At 38.9% G+C, this 19,460-nt stretch overlaps 1 protein-coding gene across 4 annotated transcripts in view; it reads right to left on the bottom strand.

Moving 5' to 3' along the window:
• Nucleotides 1-18,702, bottom strand: part of MINDY2 (MINDY lysine 48 deubiquitinase 2) — a 74,384-nt gene extending 55,682 nt beyond the window's left edge. For 2 of the 4 annotated variants that reach the window (XM_045786473.2, XM_087859198.1), the window contains exons 1-2: nucleotides 17,693-18,700; nucleotides 2,904-2,961 (exon numbers count right to left, since the gene is read on the bottom strand). In XM_045786473.2, coding sequence (XP_045642429.1) covers nucleotides 2,904-2,961; nucleotides 17,693-18,568 — 934 coding nt within the window. In that variant the 5' untranslated portion in view covers nucleotides 18,569-18,700. Of the gene's footprint in view, nucleotides 1-2,903; nucleotides 2,962-17,692 lie in introns of all 4 variants that reach the window. The other 2 variants (XM_045786540.2, XM_045786415.2) reach the window with 2 other exon arrangements.
• Nucleotides 18,703-19,460: the final 758 nt, after the last annotated feature.

Raw genomic sequence — 19,460 nt, 5'->3', positions numbered from 1 at the left:
AGTTTTCTTTTTTAAAATGGCTTGAGATGTAATTCACATACCACACAATAAACCCATGTAAAGTATACAATTCAATATTTTGAAAGTATGTTAACAGGATTGTGACATCATGATTTAATTTTAGAACATTTTTGTCCCCCCAAAAGAAATTCTGTACCCATTAGCTGTCAATCCCTATTTGCCCCCTTATCCTCTTCACCAGTCCCAAGCAACCACTAATCTATTTCTGTCTCTATAAATTTGTTTATTCTGGACATTTCATATAAATGTAATCATAAAATTATGTGGTCTGTCTTGACTTGGCTTCTTTAACTTAGCATAATGTCTAAGTTTTATCCACATTAGAGTATGTATCAGTACATTCCTTTTTGTGGCCAATATTTCATTGTAAGGATACACCATATTTTGTTTATCCACTCATCAGCGGATGACATATGACCTTCCATTTTTTTGGTTATTAAGAACAATCCTGTCATGAACATTCCTGTACAAGTTTCAATGTGTGTTTTTACTTCCCTTGGGTGAAATTATGGGTCATGCGGTAATTCTGTTTAACTTTTTAAGGAACTGACAAACTGTTTTCCAAAATGGCTGTGTTATGTCATTGCTACTGGCTGTGTATAAAGGTTTCCAATTTTCTCTTGTACCTACCCTGTCTGGTCTCCTCCCATGCACTTGTTGAGGTTACCAGTGACCTTTTTATGGTTCAATTAATAGTCAATTTTTAGTCTTCACACTGCTTGAACTATTAGCAGTATTTGGTTCAATGAAACTTCATTTGGATTCTAGGAAATCAGTCTCCTGTTTTTCTTCTACCTGGCTTGAACACACCTGTTCTTCCTTCTTCCACAACTTCTAATCATTAGCATGTCCCACACTCAGTCCATTGATCCCTCCCTTCTCTATCTACATTCATTCTCGTTGTGATTTCACTCAGTCTACCACTTACATATGTTGTCTGTTCCCAAATGCGTATTTATAGGCTAGATCTGCAATGCCCATTACGTTAGCCAGTAGCAACATATGGCTATAAAATTTTAATTAATTAAAACTAAATTTAATATTCAGGTCCCCAGGCACATTAGCTATATGTTAAGAGCTCAAGAGCCACATGTGGCTAGTAGCTACCAAACTAGATAGCAGAGATATTGAACCTTTCTATCATCACAGAAATTTCTATTGTACAGCACTGACCTACGCCTCTCCTCTGAACTCTAGATTTATATATCCAACTGCCATCCTGTAATTTCCACTTGGGTGTCAGTAAACATCCCAAAACCAAAATCCTGTTATTCTTCCTAAACATGTTCCTTCCATTTTTTTTCTTGTTTCAGCTGATGTTAACGCCATCTTTCCAGTTGTGCAAGAAAAAACCACGGGGTGAACCACTCTCACTCTACATTCAACTGATTAGTAAATTCTGTCAGCTCTCTATCCAGAATCTGACCACATTTTACAATCTCCACATCTACTACCTCGTTTGAAGTCACTACCATCTTTTGCCAGTTGTAATAGCATCTTTTGTTGTAACAGCTTCCTCATATCCCTGCTCGTCATTCCTTCCTAAGTTCTAGTTTCAGCCAGAGAATTCTTGTTACACTCAAAGTCAGATCACATCAGTCCTCTGTTCAAAATTCTCTAATGGCTTCCAAGCTCACTCACAGCAAACATCACAAGTTGCTATAACAGCCTGCAGGGCCATATATGACCTGACTCCATAACCTCTCAAATGTCATCACCTTCACACACTTCTTGGAAGTCATACTGGCTATTCATCAAAAGCACCAAGCACATTGCAGCCTTCCCCATGAAACATAATTTCCAATTATGAAACGTAATTTAGAAATCACGAAGTTTAAGAATCACTAAGCTAGACTAAAAGACGTATAAATAGAAATTCTATTTCCAGATATATGGGTATTCAAAGTAATCTACCCTTAACTATGAGATTTCCCTAACCAGTGAATAGGATTAAATGATAGTAATTACATAAAGAAAAGGGTCTTCCAAAAGCTACAATCTCCATTAATTCACTAAGCCTATATTTCATTAAAAATCAGCCTGTAGTCTGGAATGGTGTAGACTGATCAGCTGACCAAAATTTTTTTTTACAAAATTTTTCTTAAAATAAAAATTTAATTATTAAAAGAACTAAGAATGTGGATTAAGGTTTCCTGTTTGGTAACAGTATAAATACATAAATTACTATTTGCTAAACTGTAAAAGACCTCAGTGTGATATATAGCAACCTGCTTTGTAAACAAGTTCTACTGAAAGCAGCTGTTCTGCAAACTGTGTATTACTAGTCTGTTTTGAAATAAGAAGCTTGCGTAAGAATGCAACTTAAGACACTGCCTTCTTCATCAAGAAAATTTTGCTATGAAAAATTTCAGATGAACTAAACAGTGTGCTCATGTAAATGTTTCACATTTTGGCACAAGCCCCTATATCACTGCAGATTGGTAACTAACATTTCATAGACTGGTATAGGTCCATGAATCATACTTCGGATAGTGATGCTCTGAATCACCTCCTGGGTCTTTAATTCAAGTCTACTCAGTTTTTTTTTTTTTTTAACACTTTCTACATGCATGTCAGAATTTCTGTACCATTTCCCATTCTGCAATTTATTGGGAATTAATATGTATCTTGTTCTTTTCTGGAAGTTACCAGTCTCCTTATTTATATTATAGAATTTTAATGCTGATTAGAAAAAGCCTTTAGAAAGGTTTAACACCCAAGAACAGTAACATACTGATACAAATTTTTAATTAAGAGATTCAAAATTAAAATTTTAAAGCAGATTAAATAATAGCACTTCAGAAAGATGCGATTTGGTAATATATTGCTTTGGAGATTTTATTTTGAAAGAGATACAAAATCATCCACTTTTCAACACTAACCTAAATATTCCATCAGCTGCTCAGCAGTTATGATTTCCATCATCGGTGGAAGTTTCACCTGAAAAACAAAGTATTTTTTCTATAAAATCAAATGTTTTAGGTGATTAAAGTGTTTCTTCAGTCAGAAACATAAGTATGTATGTGTACATATGTATCTACTATATGTATACATTAATATTTGTTATTAAAATATTTATAACTAATCTTTATAAAATATGACAAAGTCAATCTTATCACCATAAAATTTACAGGGTGATATAAGATCTCATAGAGACACTGAGAAATCTGTTTTCAAAACCAAGTGCTACCCCTTTCACCACCCACTACGATTGTCACGAGGCACCTCCAACAATGAATGTCCTACATTATAGACCAGTTGAAGGGCAGGAAGAGGCACCAAACATGTGACAGGTCACCCATGAAGCAGTTTTACTGAAGACAGGTTTGAACATAGCTCCATATCCCATTACTTCAGTTTACTTTGGCCATTTTCATTGAATGACTATAATGAATACAATATTAAAGTATTAGTCAGGGGCACCCGGGTGGCTCAGCTGGTTAAGGGTCTGCCCTTGGCTCAGGTCATGATCCCAGAATCCTGGGACTGAGCTCCGCGTTGGGCTCCCTGCTTAGCAGGGAGTCTGCTTCTCTCTCTCCCTCTGCCTCTACCCCTGCTCACGCTCTCATTCTCTCTCTCTCTCAAATAAATAAATAAAATCTTAAAAAAATATATTAAGCATATACTGAAGAATTCACACTGTATGATTCCACTTGCAAAGTTTAAAAGTAGGCAAAATTAAACTATATTGTTTACAGCTGCATACATGGTGATAAAGTTATAAAGAAAAGTAAGGAAACAGATACTATAAAAATCAGAATATGGTTAGCACTAGGGGTAAGGGAAGGAATTATAGTTGGAAAGGGGCATATAAGAGCCTTCTGGAGGGCACCCGGGTGGCACAGTCGGTTGAGTGTCTGACTCTTAGTTTCCGCTAAGGTCGTCATCTCAGGGTCTTGGCATTGAACCCCGGGTCAGGCTCTGTGCTCAGCCTGAGATTCTCTCTGTCTCAAATAAATAAATAAATCTTAAAAAAAAAAAAAAGAAAAAAGCCTTCTGGGATGCTGGCAGTGCTCTATTTCTTGACTTGCATGGAAGTTCCACTGACATTTACTTTATAATAACTTGTTAAACTATACATCTCTGCTTTAGGTATTCTATGTGTTATAGTTCACAATAAAAAGGTTAAAGGTAGATACATATATTACAATTATATTTAAGTTTCTAAAGTTAATTCAGCTGTAACATATTAGTCTACATTAATGTTTCAACTGAGTTGTCAGATGAGTTACAAAGACATTACAGCCAATGGTTATAAATATTTTAACTGACTTATTCAAAAGCATACTCTGTGGTATATTCGTAAATACTGTAGGTTGGAAACTCAAACAAAGTAATAAAATATCAAATTTTGCCAAAATAATTAAAATCAAACAAAATAATTAAATATCAATGACAGGAGACCAGTAACAGAATTTAAAATTCTTCAGGAGTTACTTTTTGGGAATTATTTTCTGTTCAACCAAGGAAATCATTTAAATCATCAATTTTTCCAACAATTCCTCCAAGTGTTGAAGAAGGTGCTCTGGGTGTTTATGTTAGCAAATGTGGTAATAGCATGTCACAATATTTTGTTTGTTTTAATCAATGAATAAAATAAGTTCTAAAACAGATCTCTGTAAAACAGAACAGTTTGATATCCTCTGAGAGCACACATGACAATTGATGCTTACAATTTTGTCATGCAGGGGATTTATCTGTCAGTGAAAACCAAGAGATACCATGGAGGTTTTGATCATTACTTGATTCTAAATCTTTTTTTTTCCTGTGTCATGTTTTTCAAAAAGTTTTAACAGACTTTTTTTTTTCTTTAGCAACTTTAAGTGTACAGAACATTGAGCAGAAAGTAGAGAGTTCCCATATATGGTATATTTTTAAACTGAAATTTATTGGCAAATTATGGTCTCCTGCCTGTTTTTCTAAAAAAGTTTTATTGGAACAGTCATTCTCATTGTTTATGTATAGCTTTGGCTGTTTTTGCACAATGATAACAGAGTTGAATCTTTACAAGAGAGATCATAGAGCCCACAAAGATTTACTTACTATCTGGTCCTTTATAGGAAAAATTTGCCGATCCCTGCTTTAGATGATTTTAACTATTACTACAGAATATTTTATAACTATAGAATATCTTATCAAACTATTTCAACAGCACTATTAAAAGCCTGATATTTAAACCAGTAGTTTATATTCATTGTGAATGTTTATATTCTAAGTAATTGTCAGAACAATCTGAAAGTCCCACTTATACCTAACAATGTTTCTTAAATAAGACTTATATATTCTTTAATTCCAGGCAGGTTCAGTCAGAATACATTCAGCAGAAAATTCCACAAACAGATAGCTTGTCCTCTGCTTTGGTTAAAGCAGCAATCCTACTATAAAATTGTCAAAGTAAGAATTAACGGAATTGTCAATTGTGGCAATTCTGTCAAATAAGAAACAATGGCACTAACAAGTGTATGTACTTGGGAAAAACATATTATGAACCTAGATTTCCACAAACATGATTTCAGGGTTTAGCCTTGAAAGTTCCAAATAACGACGGCCTACCATGTGTTGCTTCAAACATCTGAAAAAGAAAATGACACCTCTATACTGATTAAGAATTGGGACAATAACTATACAAATATTTTAACTAACTTATTCACAAGCATACTCAATGAAATATTCATTTCCTGAATCCTAGCCAATAACATATTCCGGATAGTCATTAAAACTAAGGACAAATAAACATAACTGAAAAGGAACGCCTACTTCTCACTAATACTGTGAAGCTGTCAACAGATCTTTTTTTTTTTTAAACCAAGAATGACCTTCCTGAAAGCTTGATTCTCCTTTTGCTTTTCTCTACCACCATCATCTCCAAAACAAGTGCCAAAGGTTTTGTTAATGATCCGATGACTTTCACTCCTTTGTCTCTTTAGATTTTATAAAAGAAAAAACAGGTTAGGGAATAGCTAGCTAAGAATATAGACTTAACAAGTATGGTATTTTGTCTGAATCTCTAAATTTTAAATTTTACAATAAAAAACTCAAATGAAGTATGACCTAGGTTCTTAGGTGGCCTTCTTTTAGTAATAATCAAACATATTGCTAAGTAAATGAATACTTTAATGTCTATGAAGGTAGTTGAAAGATACTCTCTTAAGTAGTTTAAATATTCTTCTTAAAACATGAGCAAAGCTTCTCAGTATATAGTAACACATAGCTCCAAATAGCTCCAAATTAGAAGTCCAAATAAAGTCTAGGAAAATAAATTATGTCCTCTCCTAGAACTAAGATTTTACTGAATTAACTGGATTTCCTGAGTAAATTAATGACATAAGCACAGCAAGAATATTTAAGTTAACAAAAGGAAATAGCTACCTCAACTCCAAATACTCAACTACAGGGTAAAGCCTCATTAATTCAGCCAAATTATTTTATAATTCTTAGTCATCTGAAAAGTGAAGTGCATTTGAGAACAGACTCAAGCAAGAACAAAAAAAAATTTTTATTTTAAAAAATTAAAAATAAATTAAAAAAAACACAAATCTTCCCTGTAAAGTATTAATAAAATCTTAAACAAAAATGCAAAACATCCCAAAAGTGATATGCCAAGATTTTGATACCTATGATTCTGATATTCTGAGGGGGGTAGAGAAATGCAGGAGACCCAGTAATAACTGAGAAATAAGCAGTTTTTATAGGTTACAGTAAGTACAAAAATGACCAAAGAATATTTTTAAATGTTTAACTAGAATACCAATAACAAGTCAGAAATACACAGTTTGAATTATAACACCTCTATAAGTTGGGGAGTTACTTGAGAATATAAAAAATAGAGTATCTGCCAATCTCTGCTCTTCAGGAAAGTCAGAAAAAAAACTTAATATATTGAACTGTCATTCAATTTGCATGTTACCCTTAATCCACATCAATCCTATGAAGATTTTATTACCTTCATTCAAAGAATAAACTAATGCACTGAAAGTTAATTTGTCCAAAGTAGCAAAGCTGTGATGTGAACTGAAATTGGACTCCAAGGCCAACTACCCTCTCCATTATACCAGTATTTACAAACTTTACAGCAAAACACTTTCTTTCAACACAAATCTTACGTAAAACATCATCTGAAATATATTTTAAATGAAGAGCTGACAGAACTTTGTGACCAATGAAAAGTGGAGGATGAGGCGCACCTGGGTGGCTCAGCAGGTTAAACGTCATTCAACTCTTCTTTTGGCTCAGGTCACGATCTCATGGGTTATGAGATCGAGTGTGATCGGATCCATGTTCAGGGAGGAGCCTGCTTGAAGATTCTCTCTCTCCCTCCCTCTCTCTCTCAAATAAATAAATAAGTAAATAAATAGATAGATAAATAAATAAATCTTAAGCCCCCAAACAAAAGAAGGAACAGTGGAGGATGATAGGGAAAGAATACTGAGGTTGACTCTAAGACTCAGGAGAACTAAAAATTAAGATCCATATAATCAGTATGAACGAGAAATTTGGTAAGGGAAGTTAAGTTTGTAGAAGGAAATGATGTCTGCTTCAGAACTATGAGGTTTAGTCTGACATTCAAACAAAGTTGAGTTGGAACTCAGGAGACAATCATTTTTAATCTGTACAGAAATTTTTTGATTCTTGTGTTGCAGTCTATTTCTGCATTACTTATGGTAAAATGAACCAACTATATAATACAATTTCTTCTTAGTTCAAAATTCACTAATTGAAAAAAAAATTGTTTTAAGTCTCTACACCCAAAATGGGGCTCAAACTCTTGACCCCAAGATCAAGAGTCACATGCTTTATGGACTAAGCCAGCCAGGTGCCCCTCTAATTTTATATATACAGTAAATCACATTAGCATTCATGATTTTTTTTGAGTTAAAATTGTAAAGAAATTATTTTTAAAAATATTAGCAGTATAGGGGCGCCTGGGTGGCGCAGTCTTTAGGCGTCTGCCTTCGGCTCAGGGCATGATCCCGGCGTTCCGGGATCGAGTCCCACATCGGGCTCCTCCACTAGGAGCCTGCTTCTTCCTTTCCCACTCCCCTGCTGTGTTCCCTCTCTCGCTGGCTGTCTCTCTGTCACATAAATAAATAAAATCTTTAAAAAAAAATATTAGAAGTATAAATGGGAATCAAAGGGAAGATATGTAGCTTCTTTCAAAATAAAGACTAAAAAAGTTAAGGATCCTTTCAACATGCCTTAATTCCGGCTCCAGCAAATAAACTTAGGTATTATAAACTATTACATATCATCTTCATATTCTAATTTCTTATGTGTATCATTCATTATTTATTTATCATTTATTAATTAAAATAATTCCATTATTATTAATAAAACATAATTGCTGTACTTAAAAATACCAAAATTCCGACTTTTTAGTAAATCCTTCTGCTTCTCATCAGTATTTCAAGTCAGGAAAAATTAGAAGAGCCAATCTTCAACTTAGAAAAGACAATTTGAAACACATTTACCAAAAATTTTTACCATAATTTAGACCCTACCCTCAGAGTAATACCAAAGCCTATTTAAAAATATTTGAAACCATCAGAAGCTGCAGATACATTCGTAACATTAGATTTTCAAGAATGTGCTATTTTATATGCAATTCAAGAGTTTCAGAGCAATGAAGAACGTTACAGTGGACTTATATTTAAGAAGCTCAGAAAGCTGGGGCGCCTGGGTGGTGCAATCATTAAGCGTCTGCCTTCGGCTCAGGGCGTGATCCCGACATTCTGGGATCGAGCCCCGCATCAGGCTCCTCCACTGGGAGCCTGCTTCTTCCTCTCCCACTCCCCCTGCTTGTGTTCCCTCTCTTGCTGGCTGACTCTCTGTCAAATAAATAAATAAAATCTTTAAAAAAAAAAAAAAAAAGAAGAAGAAGAATCTCAGAAAGCTTACCTGATGAAAAATCTACCCAAACTATAACTAACAGTGAAACTTTTGCATTAGTTGCTTGAAAACCAGATGGGAATAGGGAAGGCAAGGGACCAGTGTGAAGGCTACTGGAGTAGTCCAGATGAAGTGAAGGTAGCCTGAACTAGGGTTGTGGTAGTAGAGACAGAAGTTACTAACAAAAATATCAAAGAATGTATTTAATAAACTATGAACGGAAAGGCAAGTGCATTCACTCCGGAAGCTAAGAAAGTCTCTGACACTAGAAGTGTCAGGTAATTCAGAGGACATGGGATAAAGTACAGGGAACTAAAAATGGAAGGAGTTTGTATAAAGAGCAGCTGGTACCAGATCTTCAGGATTTGTTCTAAGGCATCAAGAAGGCTACTTCTACTTCTCTGACTTTATCACTGGTTCTTCCAATCTGCTTTGTTCCAGACCTACTGTCTATCAGATGTGCTGGCATCCTTAATTTTAACTTCCAAGCCAAATATCCCAAGTAACAGCCCAAGTTCTGGAGGGTGTGATAATCTTAGGTTGAGCAAGTTATTTAAATGTTATGCACCTCAGTTTTGTATATATGTAAAATAGGAACAATATTTACATTAGGATTTCATGATGTGATTGGAAAATTAAGAAATGCATACAATGCATGTAAAATACTTAGCACAGTATCTAGACATAAAAATAGCTGAGTGTTATTATTTTTCAAAGCTCTATGATTGCTGGTACCATCTATGCTCAAATGTTCTTCACCTGGGACTCAACATAGAAAGGGACTCAACACAGGCAAGGTTGGATGGGGAATGGGAAAGTTATTCACTCAGACCAACGGGAGAGGAGAAAATGAACCCATCATTAATAGGACAACCTACTACATATAGAACAAACCTACTACAGCTGTCAGCAGTATTCATACTGTCATCAGCCCACATCCACTTTATTTCACAAATCCAGAGATACTGTACCAATCCTAATTCTTAAGAGAGATTGCCTCATAAGTGTTACTTGCATCTACTGTGTGAAGTTATTACTCTCCTCTTACAAGATCTATATTAAAAAAAAAAAAGGTATGGGGCGCCTGGGTGGCACAGCGGTTAAAGTGTCTGCCTTCGGCTCAGGGCGTGATCCCGGCGTTATGGGATCGAGCCCCACATCAGGCTCCTCTGCTATGAGCCTGCTTCTTCCTCTCCCACTCCCCCTGCTTGTGTTCCCTCTCTCGCTGGCTGTCTCTATCTCTGTCAAATAAATAAATAAAATCTTAAAAAAAAAAAAAAGTTAGGCAGAGGCTAAAGTGGAATCTTTGGCTCACCATCTGTTTTTCCACTTTTACAAGGAATAAACACACTTGGAAAGCCTCAAAAGAGCTTTGTGCCTACTTTAGGAAAAGGGAAATAAGAGATAATTTGTATGATTGCAATGTTCTTACAAGTCAGGAAGTTTAAGAAAAAAAAGAAAGTTGGGATGCCTGGGTGGCTTAGTTGGTTAAGCATCTGCCTTCGGCTCAGGTCATAATCCCAGAGTCCTGGGATCAAGCCCCGCATCAGGCTCCCTACTCAGTGGGGAGCCCGCTTCTCCCTCTTCCTCTCCCACTCCCCCTGCTTGTGCTTGCTCTCTCTCTCTCTTTCTCTGTTAAATAAGTAAAATCTTAAAAAAAAAAAAAAGAAAAAGTAAAACCTCCTCTAAAACCTAGTCCGAAGCAAGGAGAGGTGTCTGAAAAGGGTATACGAAAAGCTGTCAAGGAGGGAGGAAAAACTAGAGCAAAAACTCATTGCTGGCAAGAGGCTCACCTTCACGGTGCCTTACTCTGCAAGTGATAATGAGAGAGAGGATGTCCATTTGAACTTTGAATTTTCTGGTAATGGCCTTTGCTCATTTTGCTACTGGGTTGCTCATCTTTTCTTTCCAACGTATAAGGGCTCTTTGTAAATGAAGAAATCAACCAATAGACACATAATCTGGCAAATAGTTCCCTCAATCTATACTGTGTTTTGGTTTAGATCCTGCTGGGTTTTTTTGGGGGGGGGGAGGAGTAATTTTCTTTTTTTCTAACCTTCAGCTTTTTCATTTTTTTTTTTAATTTTTATTTTTTAGAGAGAGCATGCACGTGGGGGGTGGGTGCAGAGAGAGAGAGAGAATCTTAAGCAGACTCCGCACTTAGCACAGAGCCCAGCACAGGGCTTGAACTCATGACCCCAAGTTCATGACCTGAGCTGAAGTCAAGAGTTGGAGCTCAACTGACTGAGCCACCCAGGTGCCCCTCAGCTTTTTCATTTTTTATAGTATCAAATATATCAATCCTTATTTTTCAGTTTCTAGCTTTAGTGTCTGGAGAAACCAGCTTAATATTTAAAAAAAATCTTGGAGTGCCTGGGTGGCTCAGCTGTTAAGCATCTGCCTTCGGCTCAGGTCATGATCCCAGGGTCCTGGGATCAAACCCCGCATCAGGCTCCCTGCTCGGCGGGAAGGCTGCTTCTCCCTCTCACGCTCCCCTTGCTTGTGTTCCCTCTCTCACTATCTTTCTCTGTCAAATAAATAAATAAAATCTTAAAAATAAAAATTGTGCTTCAGAATCCTAGCATTCCTCCCTTGACTTGGAGTAGGAGATAGTCTCAGCTCCTACTAAGCAAAGAAAAAGGGGGAAAAAGAATTCCCTACCCAAAAGGACTACGGAGGAGATGTGCTTCCAGCATCTTGATTCAGAACAGTGTATTCATTCTTCTACTAAAATGCTACATAGTGATTAGATACATAATCATTAGTTATTACAAAACTATCTGTCTTCTGTCACAATGTATAGAGTAAGTTCATGTAAGTTTTTTTCAGTGTTTGAGCCTCAGAACCTATAACATTCTTTCTATAAAAAAACAAAAGTATGGGTTCCTGGGTGGCTCAGTTGGTTAAGCATCTGCCTTCAGCTCAGGTCATGATCCCAGGGTTCTGGGATCGAGCCCCAAATCAGACTCCCTGCTCAAGCAGAGAGGCTTCTTCTCCCTCTCTCTCTGCCCCTTCCCCCAACTCGTGTGCTCTCTCTCGTTCTGCTATCTGGCTCAAATAAATACATAAAATCTTTAAAAAAAGAAAAAGAAAAAGAAAAAGAAAACAAAAGTATGGCAAAGTAGGGATTCCCTCTAGTATTAAAGTAATATGGGATGCCTGGGTGGCTCAGTCCCTTGAGCATCTGACTCTTGGTTTTGGTTCAGGTCATGATCCCAGTGTCCTAGGACCAAACTCTGTGCCAGATTCCCTTCTCAGTGGAGAGTCTGCTTGGGATTCTCTCTCCCTCTTTTTCTGCCCTACCCCTGCTTGCTCTCTCTCTCTCTCTCTCTCTCAAATGAATAAAGAAAAAATCATTTAAAAAAAAGTATTACCTTTTTTAGTAAGATTTTATTTATTTATTTATTTATTTATTTATTTATTTATTTATTTATTTAGAGATTTTCTCTTTATTTATTTAAGAGAGAGTGCGTAAGAGACAGCACAAGCAGGGGCGAGGGTCAGAGGGAGAGCGAGACTCCCACTGAGCAGGGAGCCCCATGGAGGGGGGCAGTGCTTGATTCCAGGACCCTGAGATCATGACCTGAGCCAAAGGCAGATGCTTAACTGACTGAGCCACTGGGAGACCCCAAAGTAATACTTTCATAAACATAAAGATATTAAGGGAGAAACTTTAAAAAATGTTACATAATGCAATATTTAAGTTACACAAAGTAGAGAAATTACAATGAATTTCCAAGTACCCATCAGAAAGCTTCTACATTTATAACATAAATTCAGTATCATCAGAAACTAAATTTTATATTTTACATACCTTTTGACTTGTTGACTTTTACAAACACATCTTTTTAAGATTTTGTTTTTAAGTAATCTCTATACCATATGTGGGGCTTGAACTCAAAACCCTAAGATCAAGAGTCGCATTACCTACTGACTCAGCCAGCCAGGCACCCCCAAACAAATCTACATAAATGGGTCACAGCCTTCAAATATACCTATAGATGGCATTGTTTTTGATAGATAAAATGCAAGATTAAAGAAAAACTATAAAAAACACCAAGTACAGTCTAAAGTAAAGAAGCAAAATGAAAATGTATTTCGAAGCATAAATTAAGATAAATTTACCTGGTGTCAGTTAAACAGAATTAGAAATTTGAGCTTGAATTAAATTTAATGAATTGGTTTCCTTCTTTCTTGATTTGTTGGATTATTACAGCTCAACTATTTCAGAGATTATGACTGATCATCTACTCTTCATTAGTCCTAAAGCAACACTTATAATTAAGACTCCAATATTTCCAACACAGTACTTAGTCTGTTTGATAATTTTAACTATCATCTCTCATCCAGAACCATGGCACTTACTTTCTCTGAATCACTCAAATCCTCCCAAGATGTTTAGTTTATTGATTTTTCTCATTACTTCACCTCCCCCAAAAGAAATAATCAACTGTTTCATTTTCAACTCTAATTCCATTGTCTCTCCACAAATCAGCTCTTGAAAAGCCCAATCCCTGATATAACTCTAACCAGCCATTCTTCCTGCTCCTATTTCTAGGTATTAGAGAACTACTGGGGGGGGGGGAATAAAGCAAAATTGATATACTAAAAGTTTTTAAAGTGTACCCCCAATTTATCCATTACTACTTACTACTCTCTATTTATGCCTCTAATTCCTAGACATAACCTCCATGAGATTAGAATTTCTTTAAAGTACAATGTACCTTTCTCACAAAATCCTCCCCTCCATGCTTTACAACCTCTCCACGCTAATTATTGACAAGTTCGATAATTATTACTGAGTTCAATTGTTATTCTGCCAAAATGGGAGAATAAGGCCTCAATTTCCATCTGCCTCTCTCTTTTTTTTTTTTAAGATTTATTTATTTTATTTATAGAGAGAGCACGAGTGAGCAAGCTGGGCGAGGGGCAAAGGGAGAGGGAGAGAGAATCCACAGGCAGACTCCCTGCTGAGCTCAGAGCTCAGCCTGGATCCCACTACCCTGAAATCATGACCTGAACCAAAACCAAGAGTCAGCCACTCAACTGACTGAGTCACCCAGGCTCTTCCTGCCTCTCTATCTTAACATGATCTTGCCTATCTTCTTTGTCCCATTCCTTCCATTACTTCAGAAAATGAGATTGTTGTACTTTTCCTCTGAAGAGAACTTTACCACCTACTGTGAGGAGTCATATTATCCTGACTTTCAGCAACCTGGTCCTCACACCTGTCCTTTTTTAGCAAAAATCTTTCCTACTCCAATAGCTCCTTGATGCAGTTGCACTTGACAATGACACCTGACCACTTCGTTACAGTCACTCTCTCCAAGACTACTATCATGACATTGAGATATTCCAGTTCTCAATCATATCTTAAATTATGCCTATACTAGTTTTTTTTACACTCTCTCACCCTTAATGCTTAGCATGCCCTGTTCCCCACCAAGTTTAATCCTTGTTCCTCTGTTTTCTCTATGTCTAGTGAAGAATGGAGTGGAAGAAGACATGGGGAATTACAGGGTGGAATTACAGGAAGGAATTAAGTTGGCAATTTGTAGTTCCCCACATATACTGGGATGGAAAAAAGTTGAGAATTATTGTTCACCACTCCCTATGAAGTATTCATCTATTCTCATATTATGGCAAGTAAGCTACCATACTTGTATCTATGCAGTTAACTCCCCTATTCAGTTCTTCTCTATAATTTGACCTCTTCCCTGAGACCCACTCCATGCCTTCAGAGGCATGGTGAATATTTATATTATCATGCCCCACTATCAGACATTTCCAACCTGACACAACCAAACTTTGACATCTCCTACCTAAAACATATTCTCTGTCTTTTGAAATGACCCAATCAATCTCTATTGCCCAGATTAGAAAAGGTGGGGTTGTCTCCTTTATCTCCTATGTCCAGTTAGTGATCAGTTCATCATTTAGGTTGCAACATTATCTTCACCAAAGAGAACGGGCAGAGAATTCCCCATCCAAAAGGGTTATCCTCATCCATTCTTCCTGCTACACTCACTATGATCTTACCTTAGTCTAATTTCAAACAAACACGACCACTTTCATCACGTTATTCCTCTGTCATTTATAATAGCTCCCTATTATCAGCTAAATATAAAGTGTAAATACCACTAGTGATGGGTCTTCTGAAATCTGACAGCTACTTTCATAACGTATTTACTATTTTTCTTTATTGTAGCATTTCGCAAACCTTTTAGTGTAGGGACCATTACAGTTTTAAAAATTATAGTCCTCCAAAGAGCTTGTCTGTGTAGGTTATATCTACTCATACTTACCATACTAGAAATGAAAATTGAGAAAATTTTTAAACAGAAGAATACATAAGCACACATTCCTGTCAGAGAAATGATGTCACCACACATCACATAGCCTGGAAAACTCCACTGACACTTGTGAAAGAATGAGAACGAAGAGGCAAGTAACATCTTAGTATTATTATGAAAATAGTTCTGACATCTAGCACCCCTGGCTCACTTAGAGAACGCTGCTTTACCAGACTTTCCATCTCTTTATCTGCCTCCCTATTGATTACTGATAAATAATCTGCCTCCCTATTGATTACTGATAAATAACATTTGTGTGTAGCCATAGCCTAGAGGCAGAAAGGCTAAAAGCCACAGATTTATAAAATAGCCTCCAAATTAATTAGCACACCTGCTCTTTAACAGTCTAATCTGACCTATCAATTTTATGTTCTGCTATTGCCATTTCCTTCCCCTCTTCCTCTGCACTCCCGACCACGGTTGGAATCAGGAAAAAGAACAAATCTTTTTCTGCTTCACCATTTTTGAAGACACTATTCCCTCTGCCTGAAAGGCCGCCTCTCACTCATCTTCAGATCCAGTTCATAGGTTACCTCTTCTATAAAGCTTTCCCTTGACATATCCCAACCTCAGTTACCCTTTTCTCTGTAATTCCAAAGCATATTTAGAACTTATCACATTGCATCGTAATTATTTACACGTCTGTCTCCCCACTAATAGCTACATGAGGGAAGACTTGCATCTTGTTTTTGCATTTCTAGTACCTCAGTGGAAACCGAAACGTTTGATCATTCCATCAAAGACATGTCTTTGAAAGAGACAATTAAAATTCCAGACTAAAGGAAGGAGCTCCTCTGAACTTCTGCAGTACTGTATGGAAACTAAGAGAAAAGCCTAAAGGAAACTGTTACTCCTTCTTACAAAAAACAAACAAAAAAACCCCACCAACCTGGGGATTTGGGCCCATATATCAAGTCTAACTCCCGACTCTGACCCTAAAGGGCCTTCATCAAGTGGCTCTTCACCTTTTCAATCTTTTTTTTATTATTCACCAGTATGAACTTACCACTTCTGTCATCTAGACACAAACACACACACACACAATCCATTCTATTTTCATCCCTTTTGTTTACACCCTTCCCTCTCCCAGAATTCCATTTCCCTATTACTTTAAATTCTACTTTTCTTTAAAAGCTTGGTTCAAGACCACAAATTCCATGAAGCTCTCTGGGACTATGCCAAAACAAAGAAAAATTTCCCCTTTTGGAATATCTAATACATTTCCATCTATTTTCTATAACCTAAAAATTTATATTTATATAAACATATTTATGTGTATAGTGTTTTGTCTTGCACTGTCCTTTAATAATTTCACGTAAGTCAATGATGCAACCCCAAATAGCTGAACAGCTCTTCAAAAGCAGGCAGAGTCTTCAACAAACATTTGAGTGCCCTTATGTACCAGATACTGCTAAAGTTTCTTATCTTATTTCTTTTGCATCAGCCCTTGCTAGTAACAGGAAAAAAACAAGGCACATAATAAATACTATTCCCTTTACTTGATTTTCTTCCTAACTGGTCGGAATAATCCAGGTTATTTTTTTTCTAGGAAACATTCTATCAACAGATATAATTATCAATTTGGAAGTAAAATATGTGCTATAAGATGCTTCTTCTCAGCACCCTAAAACTGCCAGCTTAAGACACTGCAATTATACATAACTCATTGAGTCCTCAATATACTTAAGTTTTGAAGAGCCCCTCCTTTTTTTGTTCCTTTCCCTTGAATATATGTTTTCTTATTTTAGTTCCCTTAACATATTCTGATGCGTAGTTACTAGTAATAATGCCAAACTAGTAAAGTAGAGCCAAAGAAACAAGGCAAGTAAAAATCAGGCGTAAAGTGAAAACGTAATCTTTGAAAACCAAGAAGTTATGGTAACTGGGCTCAGACCAATGCTTTCCCTTAAATGGAATTTGTCAAAAGGGCCACTCTTCCCTGTCACCGTTTCCTTAAGTATCTATCTACACCCTAATGGCACAAGTATTAGCTGGAAAATCGACTAACATAACCATCAAAACTTGCTCCCTGGTAACATGGATTAATGGTAACTTCTGAAGATCATTTTCCCCAATTCTTCATTCTTTTGCATACGTGACAAGGTCAGTAAGAAGAAAACGTAGAAAAACATAGTTAAATAAAATATCCTAGGGTTTAGGATGCTCTAAGCCCTAGTTGTTTTTTTAAGTACATCATCCTGAACTCTTATTTAAACACTAGAGAGACCCGGGGTTGCCGGCAATTCTTTACGAAATACATGTAAGAATATTCTTTGGACAAAGGAGTCCCATAATGAATTTCAAGGGAATAAAGTACTGATGAATGAGGAAAGAAAAGAGGAAGCCGTCAGCTGACATCCAGCAGCTCCCTTACCCCGTCCCCGCCACCCCCGACCAAAAAGCGGTAGGAAATAGAAAGCTGCAGAATGTACCTTCCAGGCCAGAAGCAAAACATTGAGGATGGCCAGCAAAGGGCAGGGTCCATTCTCATTCTGAGTGATGATGGGTGTGTTCTCTTCCTTCCACTGGATCCACTTGATGTGATAGACAGACTGTCCCGGGAAGCGTTCCTTGGAGGCAGCCAGTACCTGAGCTTCCTCCCCCTCCTCCTCCTCCTCTTCACGGCACAGAGGCACAGCCCCGGGCAACACTACTGCGCCCGCGCCCGCGCCCGCGCTCTCCTCCTCCTCCTCCTCCTCCCCAGGGACCCTGTTCTCAGCTCCCTCCTCACTATTAAATTCGGAGCTACTAGGGAAAGAATGCAGGTTAGAGAACGACTCCAGGGAGTCCAGGCTCGGCGATTCCCCAGGAGGGCTCGGGTCGCTGCAACTGCTGCTGAGGCCGCCGGCGCTGCTGGGCTCCTCGGAGCCAGCGGCTGCCAACTCTGCCCGGCAGGTGCCGGCGGGATCCGGGCGGGGGCCAGCGTCTCCGGCCGGACCCGATCCATGGTCCGCTCCGGCCTCGGCTGTCTCCGGGGAGGCGGTCACCTTGTGCTGCCCTCTCGGAGGCGTCTTCTGGGCAGCAGGATTCTCCAAATCGCTCTCCGTTAAGTCCAAACCAGGGAAGGAGCTGCAGGGTCCGGGAACCTGAGGAGAGCCGGCAGGAGAAACCGAGTCCAAGAGGCTCCTCCCGGCGGCCGCCGCCCCCTGCCCATTCCCGCCGCTGCTCTCCGCCGCCCATACTCCGGGACCATCCCCAGCGGCGAGCCTGGTCTCCGGTTGCCCTTCCTGCGGAGAACCTGTCCCTGGCGCTGGCTCGGCGGCCACCCCGTGCTCTAGCGGCTGCAGGCTCCCGGGGCCGCTCTCCATACCCAGCCGCCAGCCCCTCGCTCTAAAGAGACCGCGGCGGGTTCTCTTCAGCCAGCGCCTCGGACGCCATGACAGCGGCACTGGCAGCAACAGCGCCCTTGCGCGGCCTCGGCCAGGCACGTCACGGGGAGGGCACCAGGCGCGCGCGCGCGCCGCCGCGCTATCCCCTGGCTCGGGGCGGGCCTGCGCGCCGCCTGGTGAGGCCGAACCGCGCAGCGGCCCTCACGCGGCCCCGCCCCTCCTGCGCGCCCGCCTGCTAGAGCTCGGGCTCCGAAGGCGGGGCGTGGCGGGCGTGGCCAGGAGGGCGTGGCCAGAAGGAAAACATCCTCTCACTATGTGGCCGGAAGTTGAACTCTAGGGCAGCCCGACCGCGCCGCTTCTTTAAAGGCGGGGCGGGCGCCGTCTAGTTTGTTGTGAACCTTCAGACCTGGGTTGTGTGTGGCCCAGGCTAGGGCTCAAGGATGGGGAGTTGGCGCTGTTTGTATTATTTGGAAAAGAGCTCGTCCCCGAAGAGCTCAGGAGATTTGTTTCCTCGGCCTGTAATATGGAAAATTGGAGGAATTTTTTACGAGATGCAGATTTTTAAAGGCTGGAACCTACTCGAGGTGTTTGGATTACTACACCGCATAAATCCCAGTCTCCCAGGGTTTTGGCTGAGAAACACTGGGCTCCCCACCAGCTACTGGTGAATACGTTCGCCCTACTTGAGGCGTCAGTGCGGTTGTGGATATTGGCCTGCACAGCGAAAAAAAAAGTGGGTAATTTGGGCCAGTAATAATAAATTAGCTTGTGCCTGAATTAGCCAAGTCTTTGCGGTTTTGTTAACTTGGCCTCACTTTGGATAGAGTGGGAAGTGACTGTTCCTGAAAGAGTTTTCTAATTAGAATTGATT

This window comes from Ursus americanus, chromosome 36 (assembly GCF_024610735.1).
Source record: "Ursus americanus isolate L20-20 chromosome 36, mUrsAme1.1.p, whole genome shotgun sequence".
NCBI classification, from domain to species: domain Eukaryota; kingdom Metazoa; phylum Chordata; class Mammalia; order Carnivora; family Ursidae; genus Ursus; species Ursus americanus.
This window is presented reverse-complemented; position numbering and strand designations above follow the sequence as displayed.